At 41.6% G+C, this 19798-nt stretch overlaps 1 protein-coding gene across 2 annotated transcripts; it reads right to left on the bottom strand.

Annotated features, from left to right (window-relative positions):
- Window positions 1-1039: 1039 nt before the first annotated feature.
- igsf5b (immunoglobulin superfamily, member 5b) lies at window positions 1040-19752 on the bottom strand. Of its 2 annotated transcripts, none has more exons than XM_014162937.3 (9): window positions 19596-19752; window positions 18816-18895; window positions 17213-17524; window positions 11976-12275; window positions 11394-11531; window positions 9528-9552; window positions 6663-6751; window positions 6278-6348; window positions 1040-2034 (listed from the first exon to the last, which is right to left on the bottom strand). In XM_014162937.3, exons 2-9 carry the CDS (start codon window positions 18859-18861, stop codon window positions 1921-1923), a joined length of 1095 nt encoding a protein of 364 aa, XP_014018412.1. In that variant the 5' UTR covers window positions 18862-18895; window positions 19596-19752; the 3' UTR covers window positions 1040-1920. The 2 variants fall into 2 exon arrangements, with proteins under 2 accessions (XP_014018412.1, XP_045559779.1); XM_045703823.2 differs by having other exon boundaries at window positions 19587-19706.
- Between the last annotated feature and the right edge of the window lie 46 nt (window positions 19753-19798).

The following is a 19798-nucleotide window of genomic DNA, read 5'->3' on the forward strand; positions in this document are numbered from 1 at the left end:
AAAAGTTGTCACTCACTCTCTGACACCAAGTGGAATCTTCCAGCTGCAGGCTGCACAGATACAATTACTGTACCATTTACAGATAGACAAATTAGACTAGAAGACCACAATCTGCATATAAAGAGGTATTAAGGTCAGGGCCCAAACATTTTGCTCTGTGGTGTTTCAGGCCCCTTCTTCTCCACCAAGGTCACAGACACTGACAAGTCAAATCAATGTGCTAAATGGGTCTATAAGAATGCATAAATACACTGAGATGTCTGCGTGTTTTCTATTCACAAAGCATAAGCCACTGATTGCATTCCTTGCCACTTTCCACCCCCATGCTGTTAAAAGATGTAACAAATCAAGTGGCTCGACCTCTGAGATAGAAGTCATAGGCATGTCATTATTTTTACGCATGCCGGCTCTGTAAGTGACAGTAATGCCAGTCTGACTATAGAATTGCTATGACAGGTTCATATACCTCTGCCACTCGCGACTATTCTCCTTTACCATTATAAAATGCAAATGTGATATCATCCCTTCTGTAAGAATATCCACATTCCAAAGTATTGCTGAGCCTCTCTCTCACAGGAGCAGCAGCAGCATACCACTCCTAGCTTTTCCATGGCTGTTGTAGCCGTTTCCTCTACTGAAAAGGGAATTCATTGAGTTAGAGATATAAGGAGGCGAGGGGAGAGGTGCTGACACATATTGGATTACGTAGCTGTCAAAATGATTCTATGAAGAAAAGGGAAGAGGGGGGAACAAGGTTCTCGGACTAGCTATTGTTGGTGAAAATGGCTCTTTCAGATGAAACATATTATGACAACCTGGTTCCGCCTTTGTGAGGGACAATGACTGACCAAACACTGTGGCTCTGCAAGTTAACTGGGGTTTGGTTGCTCCTTGGTTGCTTAACTCTATTCAGGGGTAGATGGAGACAGTGAATGGTCTTCCTATTAATGCCAGTAGTGTGTATTGAATACATACATTATTGAATCCCTTGAGTTCCATCCAGCATGGTCGTATTGCGTAACATATCTTTCCTCTCAAATAATATAGGACATGGTTTATTTTTTATATCATAGGCAGCTTTTGAAGAGAAAGTTTACATATCTCATGTAATAAAAAGCTATTTTTGTCTTCCTTTTTGTTGAAAGTCACTTGTATCCATTTTCACAGGAAGGGATGGCATACATTATTAATGTTGGCATCATTCATCAATGAACACAGGAAGGTATCCCTATCCTATAACACCTCAACTGGAGGAAAATGCCACTAGAACACCTGCTGTCACTCACTTCCCAGGCCTTATCATTGACCATTGTGATGATTGGTCAATACAGACCCATGTATTTGCCGGAATAACATCTACTTACAAGGAGGTCTTGAAACCATGCCACTATATCACCGAAAATTGTCCCATGCTTTATCTTTTCCAAACCCTGTCACCTATGAAAATGTGAAACCTAGCTGAGCATTGTGATGATGGTGAGTTGGCCATGTAACTGTTGACAGGAGGATTAACATAGGTTTACACAACAGATCTCAATGATGAACCCATGACTCAGTGGGGTCCAGGCTATTGGGTTTCTTAATCCATATCACTATAGCTGGTGGATAGTTGTTAACTCCTCCTAAAACCTGGGAAGAATATGTGAGTGAGAACGTATGAGAGAGTAAGTAATCTGATGCCTTGGTCTGTGTGATCCCAAAAACAATGTGGTGAGAGTTAATTCCATGGGATTAGGTATCCTCAATATGCATTGACAGTACAAAAATGTAAAAAAAAGTTTACATGAAGTGAATATACCTACAGTATGTACAATAAAGTGTGATACATTTAATGAAAAGCATGTTGTGTAGCATAATTGGCAATGTTACACTAATGTAACAGAAATATCCAGCATAGCTTGTTTGGACCCCATACGATAATCACACCGTAGTTATTCTTCTGACAGTCTTGGAGCCATCTCCATAGTGGTCAGTTGAGGCATTACTCTGACTGTTGGTTAGCGAGAAGTTACTGGAAGAGACAACATCTGGGATCTGGAATATAGAAAATGTCAATATTTTGTGACAGTTGAACTTTTGACCTTGTGCAAAGCTACTTGAAGGACAAGGCAAGGAGAGTGTGGTTGCCATATCGTTCTCCCATCACCATTACTGATCATGCAACAACTCTGAACATTCCTTTGATCAATATTCATATCAGTTACTGGTGTTATTTCTTAACTATCTTTATAAAACCATCTAAGAAGCTCCATTGGCTCATCAACATTGATTAACTAATATCCAATATATTATTGACTAACTTTAATCTACATTTTGAACAGTCAGTAGGCCTGTTATCATATACAGTACAGTCAGTCAGTTAGCCTGTTATCATATACAGTACAGTCAGTTAGTTAGCCTGTTATCATATACAGTACAGTCAGTCAGTTAGCCTGTTATCATATACAGTACAGTCAGTTAGTTAGCCTGTTATCATATACAGTACAGTCAGTCAGTTAGCCTGTTATCATATACAGTACAGTCAGTTAGTTAGCCTGTTATCATATACAGTACAGTCAGTTAGTTAGCCTGTTATCATATACAGTACAGTCAGTTAGTTAGCCTGTTATCATATACAGTACAGTCAGTTAGTTAGCCTGTTATCATATACAGAACAGTCAGTTAGTTAGCCTGTTATCATATACAGAACAGTCAGTTAGTTAGCCTGTTATCATATACAGTACAGTCAGTTAGCCTGTTATCATATACAGTACAGTCAGTTAGTTAGCCTGTTATCATATACAGTACAGTCAGTTAGTTAGCCTGTTATCATATACAGTACAGTCAGTTAGTTAGCCTGTTATCATATACAGAACAGTCAGTTAGTTAGCCTGTTATCATATACAGAACAGTCAGTTAGTTAGCCTGTTATCATATACAGAACAGTGAGTCAGTTAGCCTGTTATCATATACAGTACAGTCAGTTAGCCTGTTATCATATACAGTACAGACAGTCAGTTAGCCTGTTTTCATATACAGAACAGTCAGTTAGTTAGCCTGTTATCATATACAGTACAGTCAGTCAGTTAGCCTGTTATCATATACAGTACAGTCAGTTAGTTAGCCTGTTATCATATACAGTACAGTCAGTTAGTTAGCCTGTTATCATATACAGTACAGTCAGTTAGTTAGCCTGTTATCATATACAGTACAGTCAGTTAGTTAGCCTGTTATCATATACAGAACAGTCAGTTAGTTAGCCTGTTATCATATACAGAACAGTCAGTTAGTTAGCCTGTTATCATATACAGTACAGTCAGTTAGCCTGTTATCATATACAGTACAGTCAGTTAGTTAGCCTGTTATCATATACAGTACAGTCAGTTAGTTAGCCTGTTATCATATACAGTACAGTCAGTTAGTTAGCCTGTTATCATATACAGAACAGTCAGTTAGTTAGCCTGTTATCATATACAGAACAGTCAGTTAGTTAGCCTGTTATCATATACAGAACAGTGAGTCAGTTAGCCTGTTATCATATACAGTACAGTCAGTTAGCCTGTTATCATATACAGTACAGACAGTCAGTTAGCCTGTTTTCATATACAGAACAGTCAGTTAGTTAGCCTGTTATCATATACAGTACAGTCAGTTAGTTAGCCTGTTATCATATACAGAACAGTCAGTTAGTTAGCCTGTTATCATATACAGAACAGTCAGTTAGTTAGCCTGTTATCATATACAGAACAGTGAGTCAGTTAGCCTGTTATCATATACAGTACAGTCAGTTAGCCTGTTATCATATACAGTACAGTCAGTCAGTTAGCCTGTTTTCATATACAGAACAGTCAGTTAGTTAGCCTGTTATCATATACAGAACAGTCAGTTAGTTAGCCTGTTATCATATACAGTACAGTCAGTTAGTTAGCCTGTTATCATATACAGTACAGTCAGTTAGTTAGCCTGTTATCATATACAGAACAGTCAGTTAGTTAGCCTGTTATCATATACAGTACAGTCAGTTAGCCTGTTATCATATACAGAACAGTCAGTTAGTTAGCCTGTTATCATATACAGTACAGTCAGTTAGTTAGCCTGTTATCATATACAGTACAGTCAGTTAGTTAGCCTGTTATCATATACAGTACAGTCAGTTAGTTAGCCTGTTATCATATACAGTACAGTCAGTTAGTTAGCCTGTTATCATATACAGTACAGTCAGTTAGTTAGCCTGTTATCAAATACAGTACAGTCAGTCAGTTAGCCTGTTATCATATACAGTACAGTCAGTTAGTTAGCCTGTTATCATATACAGTACAGTCAGTTAGTTAGCCTGTTATCATATACAGTACAGTCAGTCAGTTAGCCTGTTATCATATACAGAACAGTCAGTTAGTTAGCCTGTTATCATATACATAACAGTCAGTCAGTTAGCCTGTTATCATATACAGTACAGTCAGTTAGTTAGCCTGTTATCATATACAGTACAGTCAGTTAGTTAGCCTGTTATCATATACAGTACAGTCAGTTAGTTAGCCTGTTATCATATACAGTACAGTCAGTTAGTTAGCCTGTTATCATATACAGAACAGTCAGTTAGTTAGCCTGCTATCATATACAGAACAGTCAGTTAGTTAGCCTGTTATCATATACAGTACAGTCAGTTAGTTAGCCTGTTATCATATACAGTACAGTCAGTTAGTTAGCCTGTTATCATATACAGAAAGTCAGTTAGTTAGCCTGTTATCATATACAGTACAGTCAGTTAGCCTGTTATCATATACAGTACAGTCAGTTAGTTAGCCTGTTATCATATACAGAACAGTCAGTTAGTTAGCCTGTTATCATATACAGTACAGTCAGTTAGTTAGCCTGTTATCATATACAGTACAGTCAGTTAGCCTGTTATCATATACAGTACAGTCAGTTAGTTAGCCTGTTATCATATACAGAACAGTCAGTTAGTTAGCCTGTTATCATATACAGTACAGTCAGTTAGTTAGCCTGTTATCATATACAGTACAGTCAGTCAGTTAGCCTGTTATCATATACAGAACAGTCAGTTAGTTAGCCTGTTATCATATACAGTACAGGCAGTTAGTTAGCCTGTTATCATATACAGTACAGTCAGTTAGCCTGTTATCATATACAGTACAGTCAGTTAGCCTGTTATCATATACAGAACAGTCAGTTAGTTAGCCTGTTATCATATACAGTACAGTCAGTTAGTTAGCCTGTTATCATATACAGTACAGTCAGTTAGTTAGCCTGTTATCATATACAGTACAGTCAGTTAGCCTGTTATCATATACAGTACAGTCAGTCAGTTAGCCTGTTATCATATACAGTACAGTCAGTCAGTTAGCCTGTTATCATATACAGTACAGTCAGTTAGTTAGCCTGTTATCATATACAGTACAGTCAGTTAGTTAGCCTGTTATCAAATACAGTACAGTCAGTTAGTTAGCCTGTTATCATATACAGTACAGTCAGTTAGTTAGCCTGTTATCATATACAGTACAGTCAGTCAGTTAGCCTGTTATCATATACAGTACAGTCAGTTAGTTAGCCTGTTATCATATACAGTACAGTCAGTCAGTTAGCCTGTTATCATATACAGTACAGTCAGTCAGTTAGCCTGTTATCATATACAGTACAGTCAGTTAGTTAGCCTGTTATCATATACAGTACAGTCAGTTAGTTAGCCTGTTATATACAGAACAGTCAGTCAGTTAGCCTGTTATCATATACAGAACAGTCAGTTAGTTAGCCTGTTATCATATACAGATCAGTCAGTTAGTTAGCCTGTTATCATATACAGTACAGTCAGTTAGTTAGCCTGTTATCATATACAGTACAGTCAGTTAGTTAGCCTGTTATCATATACAGAACAGTCAGTTAGTTAGCCTGTTATCATATACAGAACAGTCAGTTAGTTAGCCTGTTATCATATACAGTACAGTCAGTTAGCCTGTTATCATATACAGTACAGTCAGTTAGTTAGCCTGTTATCATATACAGTACAGTCAGTTAGTTAGCCTGTTATCATATACAGTACAGTGTGTGTATTATGAGTGAATCATGGGCCCTGGTCAAAACTAGTGCATTCTATAGCGAATAGGATGCCATGCAGCCATTAAAAGTTAACTGTCCTCCGGCCAGGGGAGGACAATCTGGGCAGTCCCTGCAGTCCCCGTCAATGTGAGAGCCTGGGAGGTGTCAGGGACTCCGGCTGCAGTATGGAGACTGACTCTGCATTATTCAGCTGCAGTAAGTTGCCCTCTCTCCCTCTCCTTACCTTGTGAGCGCTGATGGAGTTCATCTGGCTGTGGGTTTCCCCAGTGACGATGAGGTCACTGCGGCCAGCGTCTGTGGAGTGAGAAACAGGCGTTTACCTGACATCCCCTCTGACCATTTCACATTACCACACTATGCTCAGGGGAAGAAGTATAGTACAGCGGCTCCAACATAGAACATGGCGTTATTATTACATCATAATCAATTATAGCCTCTAATGCTGTTAGTAGCCTATAATACTTCTAACAAATTCTAAAAATCACAGATAAAATAGAATAGCTTATCCATTCTGATTTTCTATGCCTACCTACCTCACTAATCTCATTAGATGTTGAAGATAATGTGTCCTAATGAGGAACAGGGGTATTTGTCACCCTGACTCTCACCTGAGTGGCCCTCTGTGGTGTATCCCAGGTTGACCTCCCCCCCGGTCGCCTCGGCAACGGCGCTTCTCCCGCTCTTTGATTCGTCTATCCTGTGGAAACCAAGAGGAAAAGCCCAAAGGAAAATATGACCTATTCCTACAGATCTCTGTCTCCTACAGCAGGAAAATGGTGTAACCTTGAAAGAAGCAACAGTTTTGTGAGCTTTATGTTGGTACTATAAATTGTCTTCTCTTGTGACTGCAGTGTACAGGCTTTAGTGTTTATTTCCCCATTGAAATCTGCTGATACCTATGAAAAAAGAAAGCCATTATCATTATTCAATTTATTTAGACTTAACAACTCTTCTGTCAGCGTGTTCACTGCTTCAATAGTAAAATGGTATCATTAGGGACATTAAAACTGCTGACAAATCTACTAGCTATGTTTGACCCTCCCTAGAGTATGCCGCACCAGTTTGGCACAGCTCCTTGACTCAAGCCCTCTCTGACCAACTCAAATCAAATCAAACTTGAGCGAATACAGAAGCATGCTTGCAGAATCATCCTTGGCACGGCATATGCCCTCACTTCATGAGAGAAGAGAGAAACTGTGCCTGGGCTTCAAGTCCCCGTTCAGAGACTGATTACCTGCCTGCCGAAGACAAGTGTCAGCTCCACCAACAGTATACATCTGCTTTCAATTCCACAGGCCAGGGCGTCGCACATTCCATACCTATGCAAATTAATTTGAGTCTCCTGAATGTACATATTGTCATGAGTTTCACTTGTGAGTTCAACTTGAATGTGTTATTGTGTATGTATTGTTTTCTGTTTCATTGACTGCCATGTGGATATTTTTGAGTAAACTAGAGTTCCAGTCTTAATGTTGATGTTATAATCTAATAACCATCTAATGTTCCAAATTATTCTCAATTCTTTATTTAATGAACTACACTGCTCAAAAAAATAAAGGGAACACTAAAATAACACATCCTAGATCTGAATGAATGAAATAATCTTATTAAATAGTTTTTTGTTTACATAGTTGAATGTGCAGACAACAAAATCACACACAAATATAATCAATGGAAATCCAATTTATCAACCCATGGAGGTCTGGATTTGGAGTCACACTCAAAATTCAAGTGGAAAACCACACTACAGGCTGATCCAACTTTGATGTAATGTCCTTAAAACAAGTCAAAATGAGGCTCAGTAGAGTGTGTGGCCTCCACGTGCCTGTATGACCTCCCTACAATGCCTGGGCATGCTCCTGATGAGGTGGCGGATGGTCTCCTGAGGGATCTCCTCCCAGACCTGGACTAAAGCATCCGCCAACTCCTGGACAGTCTGTGGTGCAACGTGGCTTTGGTGGATGGAGCGAGACATGATGTCCCAGATGTGCTCAATTGGATTCAGGTCTGGGGAACGGGCGGGCCAGTCCATAGCATCAATGCCTTCCTCTTGCAGGAACTGCTGACACACTCCAGCCACATAAGGTCTAGCATTGTCTTGCATTAGGAGGAACCCAGGGCCAACCGCACCAGCATATGGTCTCACAAGGGGTCTGAGGATCTCATCTCGGTACCTAATGGCAGTCAGGCTACCTCTGGCGAGCACATGGAGTGCTGTGCGGCCCCCCAAAGAAATGCCACCCCACACCATGACTGACCCACCGCCAAACCGGTCATGCTGGAGGATGTTGCAGGCAGCAGAACGTTCTCCACGGCGTCTCCAGACTCTGTCACGTCTGTCACATGTGCTCAGTGTGAACCTGCTTTCATCTGTGAAGAGCACAGGGCGCCAGTGGCGAATTTGCCAATCTTGGTGTTCTCTGGCAAATGCCAAACGTCCTGCACGGTGTTGGGCTGTAAGCACAACCCCCACCTGTGGACGTCGGGCCCTCATACCACCCTCATGGAGTCTGTTTCTGACCGTTTGAGCAGACACATGCACATTTGTGGCCTGCTGGAGGTCATTTTGCAGGGCTCTGGCAGTGCTCCTCCTTGCACAAAGGTGGAGGTAGTGGTCCTGCTGCTGGGTTGTTGCCCTCCTACGGCCTCCTCCACGTCTCCTGATGTACTGGCCTGTCTCCTGGTAGCGCCTCCATGCTCTGGACACTACGCTGACAGACACAGCAAACCTTTTTGCCACAGCTCGCATTGATGTGCCATCCTGGATGAGCTGCACTACCTGAGCCACTTGTGTGGGTTGTAGACTCCATCTCATGCTACCACTAGAGTGAAAGCACCGCCAGCATTCAAAAGTGACCAAAACATCAGCCAGGAAGCATAGGAACTGAGAAGTGGTCTGTGGGCACCACCTGCAGAACCACTCCTTTATTGGGGGTGTCTTGCTAATTGCCTATAATTTCCACCTGATGTCTATTCCATTTGCACAACAGCATGTGAAATTTATTGTCAATCAGTGTTGCTTCCTAAGTGGACAGTTTGATTTCACAGAAGTGTGATTGACTTGGAGTTACATTGTGTTGTTTAAGTGTTCACTTTATTTTTTTGTAGTATATAAAATCCCAGTCTCTTCTCAGACACAAGGTAGACTCAGAGCCATATAAATACATGCCTTTGGGTAGACTTATTTACTGATTTATGCTGAGTCCCAGCAGTAACTTGTGTAAAGGACTAATGGAATTTTGTATCAATAGGATGAGACTGTATTAGTTCCCTCTCACAAATGTTTTCCATAAATCGTTTTATGGATGGTTAGTCACATCCTCGAAAGTAGCCACATTTGATCCTGGATCTTCATTCGTCAGCTCTCGCCAATAAAAATAAAGATCTGTACCGTTTCAAACACTGTATAGTCCCACATTAACAAGCAGGTTGAGAGGTTAGAAATAATGGCACAAAGAGCATCAAACTCTCACCTTATTGCCTCCGGTAGGCTTGATTCTGAAAGACAATCAAATACAGAAAAATACATGTCATGATCTTATGTGATCTTACATTATGGCTATCATACAGGATTTTCACTGTCTCAATGCTCAATCTAGACCAATACAGTAATCCTGAGCTTGCATGTGGTTTCATAGACCACGACATCATTTAGTTTGCTCAGTGTCTGAAGCTCCAAAATACATTCTTAGAAAAAAATGTTCCAAAAGGGTTCTTCAGCTGTACCAATATGAGAAGCCTTTTTGGTTCCAGGTAAAAACCTTTTTTGCTTTCAGGTAGAACATTTTTGGGTTCCATGAAGAAAGGGTTCTACCTGCAACCAAAAAGGGTTCTTCAAATGGTTCTTCTATAGGGACAGCCAAAGAACACTTTAAAGTTCTAGATAGCATCTTTTTTTTTCTAAGAGTGTATGACAGCTGTAAATGCAGCGTTCACTCGTTTTGGGCCAGCACACACTCACTGTAGCCTGAGGTCACTTTAGAAATGTTAGAGTGAAAGCCTGAGCTGATTGTTAATGAATATTATCACACAGCATCATTACCTTTCTTAGCCCAAGGTCATGGCCAGAGCCGAAACAATCCTATAACAATGGCGGTACAGATGGTGCCGGCCCAGGAAAAGGATAAACCAGATTCTTTTACCGGAGGATAAATTGCCTCGGCCTTTATTGTTTTAAACCCACACTGTTCAAAGTTATTAAGGTGAATATATTTCATCCACATTCTGTCTGAATAATTGCAATGCATACATTACTTTTCAAGTGTGTTGCATTAGTTCAGGGAGCAGGACTGATTGGAGCCATGCCATTTTCTTAAATGTGAAAATTCCTGATTATGTTGATTTGAGGCTTTGCTCCCTGAGATTTACAATAAGGAAAGCGGCGGGAAAGGAACTGGACCAAATCAAGGACAGTGAAAAGATATCAGACTATTGGGTGAATACTGTAAATGTACTTAAGAGGGCACACCTGCCTTATTAAGATCATCCTACAACTGCCAAATAATGGACCTGATTTGCAGTGGTCTGAAATCAGTTACAGGGATTAGAGCAGGCTAATGTATGACTCAGGGGCAAGTTTTGTTATCTCACACAACAGCCAGATGGCCGCCTCGTCGCCCACAACAACGATCACCTCTGAGATGGCTCTCCAGAAACTCCTCACCAACCATCTCTACTCCTACAGCCGCCAAAGAATCACTAAACCTTCTATTCACTGGTTGCTGGTAACCCAGAAAGACATTAATCCCAGGGGTAGGAAGTTGAAGATTTTTGGGGGTCACTTCAGAGGCATGTTTGTGGATTGTGACCCCTATTAGAGCCATTATGAATCAGTCTTGGTATATGTAACACCAGATCATAAGTCTGTTTGATGATTGACATAACTCTCAGATTATTCAACCTAGCAAATGAAAAATAAACAAAATATGATTGGCTAACTCCTGCCTAATGTAATTCTCACCCATATTCATGAGTCTGTCTACCTGTGTTACTTAGTGACAGAATAACTGCATTTCCATAGAGTGATCACCAGGAGGTGCTGTGTCCAGTGTGTCTCTCCTGGACAACTATCTCTCCATGGTAGTGCTCCTGTGTTTTATGGACAGGTGGGGGGTTAGGCCAAAGCCAGCACTTTAGATCTGGAGCATTCTGCTGACAGTTGAAGTTCTGTATGGGTTCAAAAACCCATGACCTTGCCGATGCAGGCGTGGGGCACACTGCAGAATCACTACGTGTGACAGCCTAACTCCTTTATTATACTTTAATCATTGTTCCTGAGCGGGTGGGGGGGGTTGGACATTTTTCACTGAGCCGTATAAAAAGAAAAGAAAGGTGCTTACTTGCTCTTCTCCTCCGTCTGTAACAGAGGACAATGCAGATGCTTAGCAGCAGGAGCAGGAGCACGGCGGACACGGAGGCTGTTACTGCGATTAGAACAGCGCAGTCGTCGCATACATTCTCCACCCCCACCTCTGCAACTAAAAAAATAAGGTCATTTATGAGGTTTAGTCCCAAAGAAGCTGAAAATTTGCATTCTTCAATTAATATTTTAATCAGTAGACTATTATCAGGGTTTGCTGTGATTGTGGCAGGGAGAGTGCCTTGTCTTTTGTTTACGCTATTGAATGTATTTCAAGACTACCCAAACCACAGAGGGGAAACTCAGTGAACGCAGCAAATCCTGCAGCTCCCAATACTCTATTTATGTAGGATGACTTCAGAGAGATTGGGAACACTTTGCTCCACTTTAATGGTGATAAAAGCCTCGTGTCTATCCTGCAATGCCTTTCTTGTAATTTCTCTCATCACCAATAACAACTCCCCACCGTCTGCTTTCACTGATGAATATGTGGACATAGACAAACCCCAGCTCAGAGTAGAGAGAAAGAGTGAGAGCGAGAGAGAGCGTTTATGTTTCTCACCCACAGTCAGACGTACACTGCTGGCCTCGGGCGTGGGGAGGGCAGAGACAGAGGCTAGGCACTCCACATGAGAGCTCTCTGCTGCCTGGACACTGAGGTCACTGGTCAGGTTGTAGAGCCCATCCGCATCAACAGGCCTTTCAGTGCTGATGTTGTACTGACCCTGGTCCACCTCTCTGCCATTCACCAGCCAAGTCAGACTAGGCTCTGGGTACCAGCCTACAGCCAGACACCGGAACAGGATCTCTTCCCCCTTCAGCACAGTCACGTTCCCCCCTGTGATGGCCACATTACCCCTCTCTGGAAAGAAAATTGTAAATGTTTTAGGATAATGTATGTATTTTTTACAGTTTAACAGGTCATTCAAGTCCATTGTGCTATTTTGCAAGAGTGTGTGGTATTTATCAGGTTTGGTCACATGTTTATGGATTACAGGAAGGCGCTGTGTGCAGTACTCTGTCTGCGTGTATACTGTATGCATGACAAGTGTATCCTGAGACTGATAGGGATTCTCCGATCGCAATTGACCTGCTCACTTATAGAGGCTTCTTACTCTTCCTAAATGATTGATCGTGTGTCTCGAGGTCTCAATTGGCTGATGGGAGAATGCCTCTTTCCCCCTCTCATACACTGGCAACCAAATAAGCCACTTAGACTGGGCGAGATCGTCTGTGAAGTCTATTGTCTGGCAGAGTGAAAGGCAGACGGCGCAGCAGAGAATTGCTATAGATAGACAGATAATTACTGACACTTTGTCGCTTTGTCTAACCGAATTACATGTCTATGTTGATTCAGGATCAAAGCTCTCAATGTTTTGTGCGCAATGACGGCTCCCCCGTTTGTCATAGGCTGCATTTTCATATTTGATTTGGTGTCATATACTGTAAGTTGATGTGTAACTTTGATTACACCGCCTCCCCTATTGGAAAGGCTGTAAAAGGAATCTCAGCAGTGCAATAAGTAATGGGGATCAGAAGAAGAAAGCAGCATCTCACTTCCATAAACTACTGCAACTAATTATGGATGGAAGATTGATACATTTGAAGAAAGATAGTCAGTCTCTCACAACATGAGGCTCCTCTCCCATCATTCCAATCTAAGTGATCTCTGAAATAAGGTTTCATAAGGTTTGTTAATCACAGTAAGCCTAGCCATCTTAGACAGGCTTGGTGACTGTTCCCTGAGAAGATGCTGGGTTTTTTCAATAGGGCCCTCGGCAGGGAAATTGCAACTCTGAGGGACAGCATTTAATCTGGAAGAAGTATGGGCACTTTCTGCTCGGATTAGCAGTATTGTATGTTCCAACAGCACTAGTGGTTATGCATGTGTTTGTATGTGTGTCTGTGTGTCTGTGAGTGAATTTATTCTGATGAACAGCCAATCACCAAAGGCATACTCACTCGTCTCTGATTTACACCAGTGGCCTCATCCTCGGCTCTAGCCCTTACAGCATATTCTGTTGATATTATATCAACCACATACAGACATATTGATTTGTTCAAGAGAAAATGTGTGTGTCTGCGGTGTGTGTGTGTGTGTGTGTGTGTGTGTGTGTGTGTGTGTGTGTGTGTGTGTGTGTGTGTGTGTGTGTGTGTGTGTGTGTGTGTGTGTGTGTGTGTGTGTGTGCGTGTACACGTGCGTGTGTACGTTCATGTATGTGTGTACGTTCATGTATGTGTGTGTTTGTTTGTGTGTCTGCAAGCAGTATGTGTGTATACGTTCTGTGTGGGCGTGTTTACATCACATTCATATTGGACAATTAGAACGGAGGGCTGAGGAGAGCAAAGGGCCAGTCTCCAGTGTAGATTTGTGGCTCTCCTCCGATGGTATATTTGGACCAACAGGCCACAAATCACCAGCAGAATTGCTGACTGGTAACTGGAAAACACTTAGATGCACAATTAATTCAAAGTCTCTGAGATCCTCTGCATCCACACTGGAGGGCTTGATCCACCATGCACTATTGTTAATGGGTAGTGGTTACATACACTGAGTATATAAAACATTAAGAACACCTGCTCCTTCTATGACATAGACTGACCAGGTGAATCCAGGTGAAAGCTATGATCCCTCTTGATGTCACTTGTAAATCCACTTAAAATCAGTGTAGATGAAGGGGAGGAGACATGGATTGTTTATGTGTGCCATTTAGAAGGTGAATGGGCAAGACAAAATATTTAAGTGCCTTTGAACGGGGCATGGTAGTAGGTGCCAGGCACACCGGTTTGTGTCAAGAACTGCAACACTGTTGGGTTTTTTCACGCTCAACAGTTTCCCATGTGTATCAAGAATGGTCCACCACCCAAAGGACATCCAGCCAACTTGACACAACTGTGGGAAGCAGTTGGAGTCAACATGGGCCAGCATCCCCGTGGAACTCTTTCTATACCTTGTAGAGTCCATGCCCAAATTAATTGAAGCTGTTCTGATGGCAAAAGGGTGTGTCCAACTCAATATTCGGAAGGTGTTCCTACTGTTTGGTATACTCAGTGTATGTCAGTTATAATGTGTAGCATTGGCAATAAAGGAGGAATCCTGTAATATATTGAAGGCAATGGGTCATTGCTTTGTTCCCTCCTTTTTGCATGGATGACTTTGCTCTGGCTTTTAGCTGAGCTCTCAGTTTGCAGCAGGGCGAAATTAGCTGAATAATGAGAGAGGAAAGGGGAATATCTGAATATCTTGTATTGTGTAATGTCATCATCATCTTTTTTTTGTTTGTTTTTTACATATCATCATCATAACCATCTCATTCATTTTTATGCTAAAACGTTGCAGAGTAAACATCATTAATACAATATTTATGTTTTTATCGCAAAATGAATTATTAATTTCACAGCTTTTCTTGTTTATGACCCATTTGTCTTTGGTCCAACTTTCCAATATGAATGGAGATTATTATAAGATTATAGGACTTGTGAAAAATGTAGAGGAGATATCAGCAACACCTCCTAGCATTGCTACTGTCCATACCAGGTTATCAGTTCTGGTGAATCCTGGCCCAATGTACGGGTTGTAATCATTCTTCATCTTTCTTCATTTCTGGCTGAGTATTCTCTGTGGGAATTCTTTTCCATGCAGGGCATCCCCAGAAAACTCTCGGAGATGATTCACTGGAATACTTTTGGCTTGGAGAAATAACAATTTCATCAAAATCTGAGGAGGACCTCTGATTCTTATCCTGCCCTGACTTTTGAACACTATCAATATTTGTGTTACTCAATCTCTCCACACCTTCGCCCTTGTGGAACAGTTTATCTGCATACTTGAAATCAGAGAAATGCACTGAGGTTACAGTGGCGCAAAGCACTGCATCAACGATAAGAAATTGAATAACAAAAAGGAAAACAGTAATATCCTCAAGATCCAAACAAAAGTTCAAGAAGAGTATTTTCAGTCATTCATGAACTTGCTCCAAATATATCAACATAATATATCTGAACAAGATAACCAATAGTTCAAAGCACAGACAGTGATACTTTGGAAACCATGCCTGTCTAGGAAATCCATTATGTGAAACACCACCCTTATAACTTAGAAGATAACAGTGGTTTAAATCCTCCTAATGGAAAAAAATAATGGATACAGGGATAAAGGAAGAGGGGGAAAAGAGAGAGAGATAGAGGAAGCAGGAAAAGAGAGATAGAGGAAGCAGGAAAAGAGAGATAGAGGGGGAAACGGGAAAAGAGAGATAGAGGGCAAAAGGGACAGAGGGGATAGAGGGAAATATGAAACGAGATAGAGGGAAACAGGGAGAGAGGGATAGAGGGAAATATGAAACGAGATAGAGGGAAACAGGGAGAGAGGGGAAAAGGGAAAGGGGATACCTGGTCAGTTGTACAACTGAATGCTTTCAATCAAAATGTGTCTTCCGCATTTAACCCAACCCCTCTGAATCAGAGAGGTGCGGGGGGCTCCCTTAATCGGCATTAACAAGTCGAGAAACAGTGATGGAGAAACATATGGAAAGAGAGATAGAGGGGGAAAAGGGAAATAGGGATAGAGGGAAACAGCAAAAGAAGGATAGATCAATAGAGGAATACAGGGATAGAAGGAGGGCGTATCAGGTGAGGGATGACAGACTAAATCCTGGCTGGTGTATAATTATATATATAAAAAAATGGAACCTTTATTTAACTAGGCATGTCACTTAAGAACAAATTCTTATTTACAATGACGGCCTACCCCGGCCAAACCCGGACGACGGTGGGCCAATTGTGCACCGCCCTATGGGACTCCCAATCACAGCCGGATGTGATGCAGCCTGGATTCGAACCAGGTACTGCAGTGACACCTATTATAACTGGCGCTCAGGAGAGTGCCCTCCACCCTGTATTTATAACTGGCCCAATCGATTTCCATCCCACACACTCCAACAATGTCATACAGCCCATCAAAACAGCTAATGCAGCAGTCTTCCTCTGAGACAGGCCCCAAATGAATTCCCTCCATTGATATACACCTGGATCGATGCCCAACAACCAAATCAGCAGCTGTGAGAAAAACTAGAGAAAATCTGCCTCACGCATGAAACCCCAAACAAGTTCAAACAAAAGCTTTCAATTAAAACAACAAGCCAGTATGACTTAGGAATACATTGAGTTTTTCTCTCTAGGAGTGTGTGGGTGGCATCATCAAGGATAAGGTTCAACTTTTTGTTTATTCTGCTTTTCTTCTCCTAGTCAAGGTTAAATTCATCCTTCTTTCATTTTTTTTATTTAACCTTTATTTAACTAGGCAAGTCAAATTCTTATTTACAATGATGGCCTACCCCGGCCAAACCCAGACGACGCTGGGCCAGTTGTGCGCTACCCTTTGGGACTCCCAATCACGGCCGGATGTGATTCAGCCTGGATTCGAACCAGGTACTGTAGTGCACTGTAGTGCACTGAGAGCCCCCGAGTGGCGTTGACATTGTTTTCAAAATCTGTTTTGTTTTCTTTGTGTGTGTATGGCCATGTACACGTGAGTGTGCATACATGTGTGAGAGACAAGGAGAGAGAGACAGAGAGAGAGAGAGAGGGCGAGAGAGAGAGAGAGAGAGAGAGAGAGAGAGAGAGAGAGAGAATCCATAACAAACTAAAATCTCACTTCACAGCTGCCTTTTGAAATCCTCTCTTGAAAAACCTTTGCAGTACAGTAACTGTGGCTCCTTTGTTTCTCTGCCATACTGAATACTGTCAGCCAGCCAGTAGGCAGCCACCTCAAGGACAGCCGAATGAGAAAAGCACACAAACCTTGAACAAACAGATCGGCAGTTAGCCTCTGGATGTTTTGGAGGTCACAGGTCACCTGTCCCTGGTGGCTGCGCTGGACTCTATTCAGTGTAAATTCCCAGATGGAGAGCTGACTGGTGGAGCAGTTAATGGCGTTCACATTGGGGTTGTTTGAGAGAATACCGTACTGGGCAGAGATGGTCAACACAGAGCCACTGTTGAGGATCCACACCATCACCTGCCAGGGCTCAGCCGTGCTGCAGATCAGCCGGGCCGTGTCACCTCGCAGCAAAGTGATGGTTCTGGGCTTCAGCTGCGTCTGGGAATTCAACACTAACAGGGACAGACAGAGACATGGGCGTCAGAAGCATGGTGGTCGGGGAATGTGGGTGACATTGGGGTGTTGTGATAAAATCATGATTGAGTTATAATGGAAACCAATGACACATTTCAGTGTTTGAATCCCACTGAATCACTCTCTGATATGGTATATGAGGTGTGACTGTCTCGGTTGATTGTGAGGCTGTTAGAAACAAGCACGATCTGACTAAGATTCATCCTCGAAAAAGCATTGCGTAAAACTGACTCAAGAAGACTTTTGAAATGTGACCTACTCAAGCGTATCTCTATCTTTCTTACCCCACATTTGCATATACATCTTTTGAATGCAGACAGAGGTAAAACATTAGTCACATGCTTGTCAGCTCCAGACAAACATGTTAAACCAGTGGGTCCAAATGAGGAGAGCAACTCTAAATCTGTGCCGAACTATCCAGATGGCAAGCAGGATTTGGCTCGGGCAACCAGGATTTACAGAGTAAAGTACAGACAAAAAGGACAGTGTAAACTAGGGCCCATAGCAGCAGCAGGCAACGGATGTGCGCTCTATAAGTAGCACTGCGCTGGGATGGGTAAACAAACACATTAACAGCTGAAGTGCCATGTTAGATTTAATAGCCAACAAGACCGTGTACCTGATTAAGAATAGATAGACTGTATAGTCTGTGAGGAGAGAAGCTCTGCTGTGAGGCATTTACATTACTCTCCTTCTTTAGAAAAGTCATCCACCAATTGAATTTCAGTGGTGCATCCCAACTTAATTCCATTGATAAAGGGAGGTGTAAAGGGGAAAATATTAATGGGTCTGGTGCAATTTTGGAATATTAAATAATATGCTCAATTCCAAATAATCTGGGTGACGTATAAGTTGTTTGTGCAGTGCTAACTGTGTTAGCTGATAGGGTCTGTGTGGAGTCATAAATGATGTATCCATTTGGGAAATTAGGTCTGAGAAATATCTAGGGCAGCTTATATAGCTCATACTTTTATGGGAGAATGAATGAAGTAATGAACATTTTCATGCTCTAATTTGAGATGGGATTCAGTGACACTCTTGTCCCTGACCACTATATCCTCCAACTAACAAGAAACACCGCCATTTTGAGGAAATGAATTATGCAGAGCACATATATCATTAGGAAGTTAATTAGTGTGCCTGTGGGTTTAATATCAAGGGGTTCAATGATCAAGCACATTGTGGTGGGGGGGGATACACAGGCAAATTACTGGCTTCTGATATAAGAATCTAACCCAAGTGGAGCCCTTGTTGGTATGACAGTCTCACCCTGAGCCACACAGGCCAGCAGTATCAAGGGGATGAGGTTGCCCATACTTTCCAGAAAACAGTCAAGCCATTGTTCCAAGCTGAAATGACAGAGACAAGAGAGTGAGATAAAAACGACATTAATGAACATGTGTTGATGGTAAACCTTCATTCATTACAGAATTGGATGTGGCAGTGTGTTACAGATACATTCATGCACACCATGTTGGCAGTCAAAGGCAGTAATCTTGATCGCTTTCTTTTCTAAATTGGCAGGAAAAACAGAATTTCTTTTGTGTAATGAATTTGTCATTCAAATATAAACATCAACTACCTCTGATTAAATGTACCAAAAATAAATCAAGGTGATTCAAGCTGTTTTTCCGCTTCAGAGTACGTTCTTCTCATATAAATTGACTTATCTCAGATAAGAAAAACACATCCCTAAAGTTTGTTCTCTAATTGTTCTCTAATCCTTATGGTATAGTTTGAGAAGATACAATCTCAGTAAAATAAGTACAGTAAGTCCCCAAAAATATACTGAAGAGCTACACACCGATATGTACTATAACATTTGTATTGTGTAATCTCGATGCAACTTCTCAACCCGTATTCTTGTAATAATCGAAGATATCCTATAAATCATTCCTTATGTTATATCTTTATGGTAATATGCAATCTTTGTCCTCCTATTGTATATGCTAGATACCACAGAGCTGCTATATCCCACAGAAATATGTTGACTGGGTGAATTTATTGTTGAACAAAATACAGATTTTTTACAGTATCTACCTCACTTACCTCACTATGACTTTGTGGATTTGTGACAGGTACTGCACCCTAGGCTGTGAGCGGAGGAACACTATTGACGATGCTGCTGCTATTTCCTCTTGTGTGACGGTTGTGTACTGTAGCTATCATTTCACCCAAAACCAGCCTGTTAAACATTACCACAGACGAATGGGAACTTTACTCCCTGCCTCGAACAAATGGCGGCGAACATA

This window comes from Salmo salar, chromosome 20 (assembly GCF_965601325.2).
Source record: "Salmo salar chromosome 20, fSalSal1, whole genome shotgun sequence".
NCBI lineage: Eukaryota > Metazoa > Chordata > Actinopteri > Salmoniformes > Salmonidae > Salmo > Salmo salar.